We start from the raw sequence: 13,227 nt of genomic DNA on the forward strand, positions 1-13,227 counted from the left end.
AACCCATCTTCAGCAGTGAACTGATACACCTTTGGTGCTCTGGTGAGCATTTGCAGCAGCAGGACTAAACGTGTAGGAGTGAGTTTGTGCTTCAATATTGCAATCCCTCCTCACTGATACTCTGCTGAACACAGACGGGGGAACTTGGGTGACTCTTACTGGCATTTAGAGTGGAGTATAGAAAAGAAACAGCTTTACTACTTCCTGTGTGAAGTGTAGCCCATGAGGAGGGAGTTATATGAAGCTGAAAACCTGACCTCTGCTGAGGGTTCAGGAATAACTGAGATAGATAGCATCTCTATGGTAAAACAAGACTTTACTGTTAGCTCCATTAGATACACACACGCACACACACACACACAGCATAAAGGCCACCCTAGCGCGTGCTTTTAACAAGATCTGATAGTCACTAAAAACTTCACAACAGCCCCAGCAGTGTGTCTGTAAGTTCACGGATGGTACATTTCAAAGCTGAATATGTAGCAAAAACAGAAGCGTGAATCGGCAAATAAATAAAAAGTCACTTTTAATGGAAGTTCTTCTTTCACACTCAATCAAGCTTATAGTCTGATCACAGAGAGAGATGTTGGACATTCACCCAGAATAAGACACACGCCGGTCAGTTTTATCAGACAAAAATATATATATTTAGAATCTTTACATTAAGCTTGAATCATGAAACATACACAGAGGAGTGCGCACACCTACAGCCAAACACTGATTTTTTATTTTTTTTTTACTCCTCACACAAGTCATTTTATTTTGTACCCTGGTGTCAGTGTTGAGTTGTTGTCTTAAGCAATGATGGGTTTTTTTGTTGCTGTTGTTGTTGTTTTTTACAAATGTGCAAATAAGACAGATTTGGAATCCTTCAGCGCTCAGTGTAAAAATAAAACAGTCCAGGATCCTCGGGAGCGGTGACAGAGCTCTCACTCTACCTCAGCCCTGCCCTCTCAAGTTTAAATACAGCTCCTCGTTGCTTCGCCTTTCATTTTCAAGTAAAGTGCTCCTCTAGCAAAAACCACAAGGCATGAGATCAGTCTCGTATTTTTTCGCTGATGTTTAAAAAACAAACAAATTGAAAAACAACCCAAAGGACAAAAAATGTGGGAATGTCTTTTTAAAGTACAAAAGAGCCAAAGCCAACAATTGAGAGGCAGTCCTGGCTGTTTCTTGGAGGTGTCAGTCATTCAGTTCCCAGCAGGAACTGGTCATACAAACTCCAGCTTGCCGTGGCCACTGTACATCCCCCAGTGCACCAGAGACAGGATCTTGTCGTTGCCTAGGTCAGCCTGCCTCATCTTGTCGCAGGTCAGACAGCAGTTCTCGTGGCCCGTCACAGGTACCATGCACTCCAGGTCCAGCTTGGCCACGTGTCCCTTCTTGGTGTGGTGGCCGTGGAAGCTGTAATGGAGCCGCGACAGCATCTGCTGCCGCTGGTCCTGCAGCCGCTTGTTCTCGCTGCGCAGCATCCGTAACGCCAGCATGATGAGCAGGACCAGGATGAGGCCGCCAGCGATCGGCACAGCGATCACAGCCGCACGGAACCACACTTCTTTGGCTGAGGTCAGCTCCTGAACCCGGGTCACCAGGTTCCTGTTGTTGCTGTCTGGCTGGTAGCGGCCATCTGCACACACGCATGGAAAAAAATAAAATAAAATAATCTGGTTAAATGCATGCTCATATGGTTTCCACTGCTCCATAGAGCCTGGTCTTAAAGCAAGTGATTATGTTTGAACTGCTGTTTGGAGCTTAATGAGAAGGAGCTGCTCTACTCGCCAGTCATGCCAGTAAAGTAACCGCAAAGAGGGAAAATAAGACAGACAGACAGACGCGAACGCACAAGTCAGAAAGGCCAGCAGGGGCAAAAACAAATGAGTCACCTTGTCCCGAACTGAGAGCCAGAAATTAATTTGAGCTAATAAACTATAGTCTGCTGTGCTCGGGTTCACGCAGGAGAGCTGCCGTCCTTCCTCTCTGACTTTTCGTGCACCTTTTCATGACTCTATAAGCTGATGTTTCTGCCCAACATGCATATTCATTCTATGAGGCACATTCCAGCTCAGTGGGAAAATTACATGGTGCACACATAATAAAAAAAGAAAAAAAAGAAAAAGATTATATCTGATCTCTTTCCAAGTGCTTAAAGGTAAACGGGCTGCTCCCTGCCTTCCCAGGCACAGAGCTGGAACCCATTAAAAGTCAAACCAAAGTTCTATTAAGCTTGGGGTGGGGGGGCAGAAGGGGGCAAGGGTGGTCTGAATATCCTTAAACATCAAGTGTTTAAAGAACATTAAAGCTCAATGTATTGCTCCTGGAACTAGATGGAGGAAAACATGGGAGTATTTGCTGAAGAGGACTCGTAAAATCCCTCCACAGAGTGCCATCGTTTCTAAAAACGTAGCTACAGTCTAAAAACAAACATCCCGACAGCCAGTAGCTCAGCTCCGCTACCCTGTTTTACTTACCTGTCGAGTCTCTGGTGTGCGCCAGGTCATGTAGGCCCCTGTAGTTGCACATGTCATCATGGCAGCACTCCAGTGTTGCCGCCCTGCTGAGAGCATCCAAGGCCCTTTGGCTGCTGCAGACATCCGCAGCATTGGCAATGGGGTCTAAACACCCATGGGTGAGTGGAGAGTTGGCGTTGAGCGGGTCCAGCACCTTGGTGAAGCAGGCGTTCAGCTCTGATTTGCACATGTATCCGGTGGCCACACAGTGCGGCGCATCACAGTAGCACCTAATTTCTCCTAAAAGTGGGGAAAAAAGGCAGCGTTAGGGGAACCTGTGCTGACATTAATCCGCTCAAGGTTTCAGAGTCACCATGGCTATTTTGTCTTTAACGTCCAACCATGTGAATATAAAACTCGTATAGTTTGCAGCTGATTTTCTCCGTGTTTTTATCAAACTCATGCTGGCTTCTATTTTACACCAACTGTAGTTCAACTTTTCCCATAGTGGTATACCCTGCTTTTATTTTGAAGTACTGCTCTAAAAGTATCTGTTAAGCCCTGCATTAAACAACCTGGTAACTTTTGAAGAGATCACAGGATTTTTTTTAACCTGTTCACCTGTCACACCTTCATTTAAGAGCATCCCGTTTAAATGGTTCTTTTTCTCTGTATTCTAAAACAGGAAGCACGTAGCTTGTAATTAGTGGGTTGTCTCAAACGTCAATTTCTTTCAACCTAAATGAAAATTAGTAAAGAGAGGAAGAGATTTTTTTTTACCTGCAAACTTTCTCCCCCATCCAAAGTTTGCATGCAAAATTGCCTGGGGGTATTGGTATGGGTGTGGTGGTTGGGTGCGGGAGCTCTGAGGTCCCATCTAAGGAGCCTCCAGCAACCTTATCATTAAGGCAACCTGCTCTTACACGGGCCCACTCATTACTTCATCCAGGGCTCCTTTCTCAAAACAGAAATCTGGGCCAAGGATCTGCCCGAACAAAACAGAACCACTGAAACACATATTTATCAACTTAGTTTGCCTTTGATGCCCTCTGTTACTGTTATTATTATAAGTATAAGGACCACTGCAGGACGACCAATGTAAATGTCATTTCACATACTCCGTGACTGCTTTATTTTGAGGAAAATTATCAGAGCTCCACATATAAAGACTTCCCTTAAGCTTTTATGTGCTGGACTCAGGAACAAAACCTGGAATGAGAGAGCTAAAAAGCCCGAAAGTCTGTGACTGCACCAACTTAGCAGCGCAGGAACACATTCATCAGATCAGTGTTTTCCCTGTGAATGATTGGAGCGGTGGGGCCCAGGCAGGTCATTTGGAGAATATTTCATTAGAAAGGAGAGGCCCCTTTGTGGACTGAGGGGGTGGTGGCGGGGGGAGTACTGAAGCTTTTCTAGCCCTGCTAAGTCTCGTATGAATGGCAGCTACAACATTAGTGGAGTTATTAAGTGTAGCCTAGCAGCTAAGAACTGTATTACACACTTGAGGATTAATCACAGTGTATTACTATTATATTAATAACAGTGCATAGAGGTTAGGTCTTATTAAAAATTTGGTTTTAACTGAAAAAAGGTATGTCATGCCTTCAGAAAAAAAAGAATAATAATGAGGGCAGAGGTAGTTATTGTTGTTTCCGCTGCTGTTATTAAGTTTTCTCTTCTTTTTTTTAAAGGGGAGGTATGACTGAATAAAATTAACTGAAATCTGAAGACGACTGGAAGAATAATATGTTTATTACGAAAAAAAAACCCAGTAATAAACAAACGCGTTTATGATTCCCCTCATTGGTAAAGTACGACTTTATGACCAAATGTTAAATCATTTTCTTGCTAATTATGACGGGTTTTCCCCGCAAACACTGGCGCGAGCGTAAGCTGCCCCGCAGAAGCCTGGAGCCGTCGACTGAGGGTTAAGTTCAGCCTCGTTTTTATCGCTTCAAAACACTGTTTATCCTCTTTTGAAGAAGCCAACAAACACGCATCAAAGTCCACACGTACCTTTGGTCAGAAGAACGGCCATGGCACAGAGTTCCAATTGTAGCCAAATGGAAATGAAACTGGACTGGCGATCCATTTACACCAAATTACTGCACAAGAAGAGTCCTCATATATCCAGTAGCAGCAGCAGAAGAGTCCGCTGGGCAGAAAGCAGCGCGAGAAAAAAAAAAAGATTTACATGAAGCTATGGCGAAAAATGAAGCCTTCGTGGGGTCGGAACGCGGTAGCTCACGATCCTGACTGGAACACCAAAGAAAAGGGGGAAAAAAACACCCCAAAATGTCTCCTCTCCCGCATGGAGCCACCGAGACCCTCGCGAATTTGTTACCGGAGCGCACAAAATACAGCAGCCTCTTCTTCAAGCCCAGAAACAAAAGAAAAGATATATACTCCGTTGAACAGAGTGAAACCGAGTCATAAAGTTGTCAGTGCTGGTCTTCATCTGTCTCGCTCTGCAGCCGGTCACGTCGAAGCATCACTTTTGTATTCCACGACTGAGAAACAAACACTAAACACGGACAACTCCGCTGTGCCAAAGACTACAAGGGACAGGCACGATCGAGCAGAAATAGCTGTGGTCAGTCAGAGCTCCGCCTCCTCTAATCTGATTGGCCAGCCTACCGAGAAAGAAGTTAGTGATAGGACGTACAACAAAGCATCCGGTGGCTCTTTTCAAAATAAGGCAAAAAATATAAAGTATTTTAAAAAAGGAAAGTACTATTAAAAAAAGAAGAGAATGAGAAAAATTAAGATATTAAGATAAATTATATGAATAAATTCTATGTATAAATTACATGAAATGGACACTAAACATAAAGCATGTTTTATTATCGATCTATGTAAAACAAATGGGATCTCCTATTATTAGTGCATTACTAAATAAATAAGCAGATGCAGTTACACTGGTAATGGAAGGATAATGTTAACAGAAAATTTTAATGTTACGCATCGTGCCATTAATATGTTAAAACTTAAACACTATACTTAAAAAAACCCATAGCATTCTTTTAGATTTTTTTTAGGTTTTGCACAGTCATCTTGAGGAATTATTATTATATGATTTATTTTCTCCTAATGTTCCAATCAGGTAGCCCCTGAAGATTTATTCTCTAGACATAATCAACTTGTTTCCGGTCTCACACTGCTTATTCTTCTGTAGCTTGATCACTCTGAAGCTTTCATTCATCGTTCTTTATTTCCATAATAAAGTATCCCATTTATCAGTAGTGGATGCCATTGGTCCGGGCAGCAGTCACTCCAGCAGGTTAACAGCTGTCCCGCACACAGTCATACTGTCGCCTGATGATAATGCAGGTCTTGGACTATTATCTGTGTTTTCAGTGTTATGGGTGCAGCCGATATGTGATGTAATCCTCCCCACTTTTTTCCAAATTTGGATGATATAAATTACCCAAAACTTACCCAAGAGTACTGACAGATTCTTCATTGAGCACAAGTAAGTGCATTGTAAAACAGCCGTGTGTGCAGTGTGGACAGTCGCAGATACCTGCAGGGTGATCCCGATGGCAGCCAGGTTGACGCCGCGATGAGCCTCTCCCCTTCAGGCCATCACACTGCTGCTGCTGCAGGAAAGAGCGGACAGTCAGAGAAATTAGCAATCCAAAAAAGCACATGGCGCCACCGAGACGGCTTGCGCACACACACACACCCTGGACGCACGCACACAGTACACATTTACCCATTAACAACCGACAATGCAAAACATAGGTGTGCGCGCAAGCTTCATCCGCAGATGGTGTCTGTATTAAATTAAAAAAAGAAGAAGAAGAAAAAGAAGAAACAAACAAACAGATGATGCGTGTTAATAATCTCACGCATTTGTTAAGCATGCTTTCATTCATGTAATGACTCATTAAGCGCAGAAATAAAACATCCGCAGGCGGTTTGCGGCCAACAGACAACAGGAGGATACTGCCTCAGGCAACACAGGAGATCACACACACACACACACACACACACACACACACACACACACACACACACACACACACACACACACACACACACTGCTATTAAAGTAATTATCTGCAATTCCACAGAGGCGCCAGTCCACGGCTGGCGTTACATCATTTATCTGTAACTGTGGAGTGCGTGAAATGGGTGCAACGGGACAAAGGTAGTAGTTCAGAATTCTGGAAGCTTTATTCATCTGAAGTCCTCGTAAAGTTTGTGATGCTGGGCAGAAATGCTAAGGCACCTCTTCTCCCCATGAAGTGCTGTTTCTCTGACCTTAACTCCTGCTAACAAGAAACATGAGAAATTTTCGTTTTCAGTCAAATATGAAGGGAAATTCACCTTTAATATCCCAGCTGCATTATTTCCCCCTTCTTAAAGTCTGTCTGTACTTGTGCTTGATGGACAACTATCATCCCCTGGTGGTCGAAGCTGTTAAGGACAATTTTACGTTACAAAGTGACAGTGCCCTAAACAACGTAGGCAGTTTAGTGGTTCACACATTTGCTTCAAAAGCCGAAGGTCGAATTTCGAGATATTAAAGGTCCTTTTTGTAATTACCTTCAGACAATTTAAATAAAACTTCTACCATCAGCTGTAGTAATTTACCACTGAGGGCTGAAATGTTTTTGGATGTTTGTTGCTATTCTTTTAACTTTTACTACTTCTTTTTGGATTTCTAACAACAACAACAACAACAACAACAACAACAACAATAATAATAATAATAATAATAATAATAATAATAATAATAATAATCTGCTCTTAATGGCTTGGCTGGTAAAATAAAAAAATATACTGACTCACTTGCACATGTTCTTCACATTCTGTTTATGGCTTTTGTTAATTTTGAAAGGTTTTAAAAATGTAAAAAAAATTAGTTTCCAGTAAGTACCTTTAAGGGTTAGTCTTAATTAAACCTATTCAACAAGCTCTGAATTCTACATTTCCATAGAAGACAGATGGAGTTGTGTCTGTTTGCATATAGCAAGTTGGATTATACCAATGCAGAGACTACAACGACATCTGATGGGGAGGGGAAGGGGGGGGGGGGGGGGGGGGGGAGAAAAGGGAGAAACAAGGAATCACTGGTCATCATTACCATGTAAAGAACAAATGCTGATTGGTTTGGAAGTTTAAGAGGAAAGGGAGTGAAGCACTTACAAGTAGAAAGAGTGTGAAATGGAGAGTTTTAATTGTCTATGTATAACATGTGAGAGTCTATTTAGTAGCATAAGCTGCCTCATACATAACCAGGGAGGTGTACAGCAGGGTTTCAGAAGGGTTTGGAGTAGCTATGGTATTTAACACAAAAGCATAAATCTTGTTTCAATTTCCCTCTAGTACAGGAAAACATTCACATTTAGTGGCTAAGTCAAATAGCACAAACACACAGAAAGAGCAGGCCACATCACCAGATGTTCCACATATTTTTGACACAGCCCCATGCTGACAGTACACAGCTACAACATGTAAACATGATGTCTGCAAAGCTCTGCATAGCACCCATCCTGTTCTGTTTATAAGGGTCTCAGGGGGTCTGGAGCCTGTCCCAGCTACCATAGAGTGAGAGGGCAGGGTAAACCTTGGACAGGTGTCAGTTTGATGCAGGGATAACACAGAGAGACTATTTGCACTCACATTCATACCTAATGGCAATTACCAATGAACCTAACCCCACTAATTGCATGTCTTTGGACTGTGGGGGGAAGATGGAGTACCCAGAAAAAAAACCATGCACACACAGCTATAGTTACGTCCATAAATATTTAGACAGAATCATTTTTGTTTTTTCTAATTTTGGTTCTGTAAATTACCACAATGAATTTTAAATGAAACAACTCAGATTTTCAGGACTAAACAAAAAGACTGCATGAAATTGAGAGGTACTAAATCATTTTTAACACCACCACAGTCTTCAACAAGTAAAATACACGCTCATCTGGGTTAAGATCAGGTGACTGATGTGATCATTCAAGAGTAATCCACTTCTTTGCTTTAATAAACTCCTCGGTTGCTTTGGCTGTATGTTTTGGGTCATTGTCCATCCATATAATTAAACACCACCCAATCAGTTTGACTGCATTTAGCTGGATTTGAGCAGTATGTCTCTGAAAACCTCACAATTCAATCAGCTGCTTCTGTCCTGTGTCACATCATCAGTAAACACTAGTGTCCCAGTGCCACTGGTAGCCATGCACAACCAAGCCATCACACTGCCTCCGTCGTGTTTTACAGATGATGTGCTACTCTTTGGATCGTGAGCTGTTCCATGGCTTCTCCATACTTTTTCCATCTGTCCAAAGAATGTGGTGGCTTTTTGAGATGTATTTTAGCAAAGTCCAATCTAGTCTTTCTATTCTTGAGGCATATGAGTTGCTTGCACCTTGCAGTGAACTGTCTGTATTTACTTTCATGCAGTCTTCTCTTTATGGTAGACTTGGATAATGATACCTTCTGGAGAGTGTAGTTCACTTGGTCGGCCATTGTGAAGGGGTGTCTCTTCACCTTGGAAATGATTCTGTGATCATCCACCACTGTTGTCTTCTGTGGTCATCCAGGTCTTTTTGTGTTGGTGAGCACACCAGTGCTGTCTTTCTTTCTCAGGATGTACCAAACTGTAGGTTTTGCCACTCCTAATATTGCAGCAATTTCTCGGAGCTGTCTTTGAAGGATGGCTTGTTTCACCTGCATGGAGAGCAGGTTTGACCGCGTGTTGTCTGTTTACAGCAAATTCTTCCAAGTGCAAGCATCATACCTCAAATCAACTCCAGGCCTTTTATTTACTTAATTGATATTGACACAACCAAGGAATTACCCACACATGTCCATGAAATAGCTTACGAGTCACTTGTCCAATTACCTTTGGTCCCTTTAAAAAAGAAGCTGCACATGTTAAGGAGCGGAAACTCCTAAACTCTTCATCCAATTTGAATTTGGATAGCATCAAGTGAAAGCTGAGAGTCTACACATTATATCCATGTCCATTATGTAACTATACGTTTCAGTAGGTCTTGATAAACTTTTAAAATTGTATATAATTTATATAGTGTGGAAAAAATAGTGTGGCAGCTTTGGTTGTTCATAGCTGTTCATATACAGTCTATGATCCAGACCTAGGCCAAGATAATCCTAATGAGATCACTATAGCAACAGCTAGGCATTTCATAATTGGTTATATGCTTTATACATGGATGTGGGGGTGTCAGAAGTGAGCTGTTTAGAGGTGTTGTTGTGAGCTTGTCCCCAGCCCCCCACACAGTAGCAGTAAGAAAACAAAACTGTGTGTCTTCTCCTGCAGAGAAGGTGCGCGTCAAAGGGATTTAGGGGAGGGGAGAGGGGCATTTCATGTAAGTGCTCTTTTAAGGGTGTGATCGTGCCCCACAGGTAGCGTCTGCTTTCACACATTAGGAGAGACTTGTAGGTGTGACCTGCTGCAGAAAGGACAGGCTTTGCTTAATAAAAGCCACATTGCTGCTGAGGCAGAGGGAGCAGAGGGCTAACTGGGGTCTAATTTCACTCTTAAAAAGTACATTTTAAGCCGAGCTCCCTAAGGAGGCCCAAGTGATTTCACTCAAATACCACTGATTTCATGAACAGCTCAGTGAACACTTCCGTCTGGATAGACAGCCTTCCTCTAACACCTCCTCTGGTGCTTCCTCTTCTCACTTTGAAGTGAGCCATATCGATGTCTGTGAAGAGTCACAGACAGGCAGACTGTCTCTTTCTTTCGTGATCTAGTTTACTCTCCTCAACATAATATTGTGTGCTCCTGAGAGCCTTCTGTGGAAAGAGAGGAAAGAGAGGCACGGGGAGACTGCTCACAGAAGCTTTGTTATTCTGGGTTGGGTCCAAGGGGCTACACTCCCCAGCACTCTGGGTGGGCTTGTTTTATCCACAGGGGCGGATCTAGAGAAATTTTCTTAGGATAGCATGGAAATCAAACAGAGTGGCAAAATCAAAGCCATTTTTTCACACACATGCAGGTGTTACATTCTGTAATATGAATTATATATGGTAAAAAAAAAACAAAAAAGCATCAAATACAGTGGGAATACACATTTCATATAAATATAGCCTATAACTTTATTTTCTTTAACCTACATAATTAAACATTTCAGTTACATAAAACATGTGGATTTTGATTTGATGTACTGTATAGCCTATATAATAAATAAGTATGTAGTCCAATAAGTGTAAAATCTAGAGAGCTACACAAACCCAAGTCTGACTTCAGTCTCAGACTCTGAACTGTCTGAACTGCACTGTTACCCTTTTTCCACCAAAAATTTAAACTTAGCTTTCCATGATTTATTGGGTTAACCCTCTGGGTCCAGGATACATTGGTCATTTTTGACTACTTTTTATTTTACCTTTGTTTGGTATCATACTCTTCAGCACTATCACACATGTCTGAATTTACAGTTATTTTTTCTGAAAACCACACAAAACTGAGTAGGAAAAAGTTATAGTTTTTATTGTAAAAACCACAAACATGTTTAGTGAATGATTTTCTTAACTTGAAATGCAAATATACATTGTAAATTTTAAAAACGCATGCACTAATTTAGTAAACAATAAAGTTATATACAAATATTACCTAAAATAAATTCAGCTACTGCATCTGGCGTTGTTGTACAACCATTTAAAAATTCTACTAAAACTAAAATTAGAGAACAATAAGATGACACACAAATCGGCCTGGCTAAGTCTCCATGTGATACTATGTAATATATTTAGTTTAAGAATTTATAGGCAATGTTTATTGTAGCTGGGCTCAAAGTGTTAATGCTAGCTTGTTTTAATAAACAGCACTGTGATATGCAAAACTGGGGTTGCAAGAGATCATTTTAGGGTGGCACAAGCCACCCCTGTAGATCTGCCCCTGTTTATCCAGACTGTTTGAGACAGCAAGCTGATGACATTCACCTTTGATTTTTACCTGTTTAATCGCATCTTCCACTTTCCTCATGCTGCTCTTACTTTTAGCGTACAGCAATGTAGAGTAGAGAGGGGGGTAAGGTTTGTGTGCATTTCCCCCCTTTTAAATGATGTGTAGCAGTAAACAGTAGATCTTTAATACAGATGTGCAGAGCTGACTGGGTTTGATTTATTAAAACAGTCATGAGAGGCCAGAAACGCTACAGGATAAAATGAAGACAAAAAACAAATCGATAAAATAAAAAGTATATAGAGGTTTTTTTTTTTTTTTTAAAGTAATCCAAGTCACATGTATATATCCTTTAGATAAAAAAGGCAGATCAAAAAATTACAGAACAGTACAAGACTGGCAAATAATTACTTTAGATTTTATGAAAACAAATAAGGAATAAAATGCAGGAAATTTAAAGGGTGGAAAATAGCTTTCTTTGATGCTGAAATAGAGTTGTCTCCCTGTCAATAAAACAAGAATATTATTAGATGAATAAAAATATGTATTGGTTATGACAAAATAAGAGCTCTGAGCCGTCACACTGTTTTTAATAACGAGATGAGAAAGCAGATGCTGCCCTCTGCAGGCAGCTTAGAGCTTCAGCAGTAAGTTCAAACTAAGCAAGGCACAAAGTCTGGAGCCATTCTTCATTTCTTTGTTTTCATAGAAAAATAGGAAATAGGTGCATTAAACATTGTAAAACATATATTGGAACAAATAGCACAAAAAAACCCAAAAGAAAGCAAAAAAAAACAACTTGTTTTCAGTTCTGAACCTGAATGAATTCAAAGCCAGTATTTGGCTGTTGACCTGTTTATTCTTCAGAACACCCTGAAGCCCTTTGGGCAGGCTGGCATGTTTTTGTGTGGTCCTCATGAAGAGTTCTCCAGCCTTCTCAAAGGACATGCAAAGCTCTTCTTTGCCTTTTGTTCTTTTCTCTGCCAAGATGATCCAGCACCGCTTCAACAGTGTTGATATCCAGGGAAGCCAGTCCATGACTGATAGTGTTCTATTGTGCGTTTGTGTCCAGGTATGGTTTAACTGTATTGGCAGTGTTAGGGATCATTGTCATGGTGAAAAATGAAGCTGTTGCCAATCAGATGTTTTCCACATGGTATTAAATGGTGGATCAAAATCAGATTTTTCTGCGTTCATCAGGATCCCCAACGCCACTGGCTGTAATTTAGCCAGAGGCCATGGAAGAGCCTCCACCCTTGTTTTACTGATTGTTGTTTCCTGACCCCCTCCATACATATTCATGACAATTTTAGTCACAAACGTCAGTTAATCCCAAAGAACTGATGTGCAAGATGGCATACCTTGGCCTTTCCTTCCTTAAAACTGCTTCTTGGCAGCCACTCTTCCACTGAGACCATTACTGATGAGGCTTCAGTGAACAGTAGATGAAAGAATTGAAGTTCCTGTGTCAGGTTCTTGCCGGATATTTTCCTCTTTCTTAAGGTCATGACTTTCAGGTACTGTTCATCTTTTGTAGTTAGTGTTTTCAGGCCGGCCACTTCTTCTCATCTTGCATTTGTCCAGTTTCCTCACATTTTAACAACACACTACACACCATGGTGAAACATGCTAAGTGTTCAGCTAATAGCTCTTTGGGAATTGCTTTGTTGGTGTAAAAATATTGTTTTATGACTGTTAGACTTTGGTTATTGTTGGTATTTATTGCTCGAATGATTCTGAAGGGAGTGTTAAAGGGACTTTTAAAAAATCCTCTAAAAACCACCAAGAACAGAACTGAAAATGAATGGAAAATTCAGACAATGTATAAAGGAAAATGATGAAAGATCCTCAGAAAGCCTGCTATTGCTAAGCACTTTAAAAGATTACAGGAAAAACTTC

At 41.2% G+C, this 13,227-nt stretch overlaps 1 protein-coding gene across 1 annotated transcript; it reads right to left on the reverse strand.

Annotated features, from left to right (window-relative positions):
* Window positions 1-509: 509 nt before the first annotated feature.
* bambia (BMP and activin membrane-bound inhibitor (Xenopus laevis) homolog a) lies at window positions 510-5,044 on the reverse strand. Its single transcript, XM_004572264.4, has 3 exons — window positions 4,464-5,044; window positions 2,469-2,747; window positions 510-1,627 (listed from the first exon to the last, which is right to left on the reverse strand). Exons 1-3 carry the CDS (start codon window positions 4,537-4,539, stop codon window positions 1,212-1,214), a joined length of 771 nt encoding a protein of 256 aa, XP_004572321.1. The 5' UTR covers window positions 4,540-5,044; the 3' UTR covers window positions 510-1,211.
* Window positions 5,045-13,227: the final 8,183 nt, after the last annotated feature.

Source organism: Maylandia zebra, linkage group LG9, assembly GCF_041146795.1.
Source record: "Maylandia zebra isolate NMK-2024a linkage group LG9, Mzebra_GT3a, whole genome shotgun sequence".
Lineage (NCBI taxonomy): Eukaryota > Metazoa > Chordata > Actinopteri > Cichliformes > Cichlidae > Maylandia > Maylandia zebra.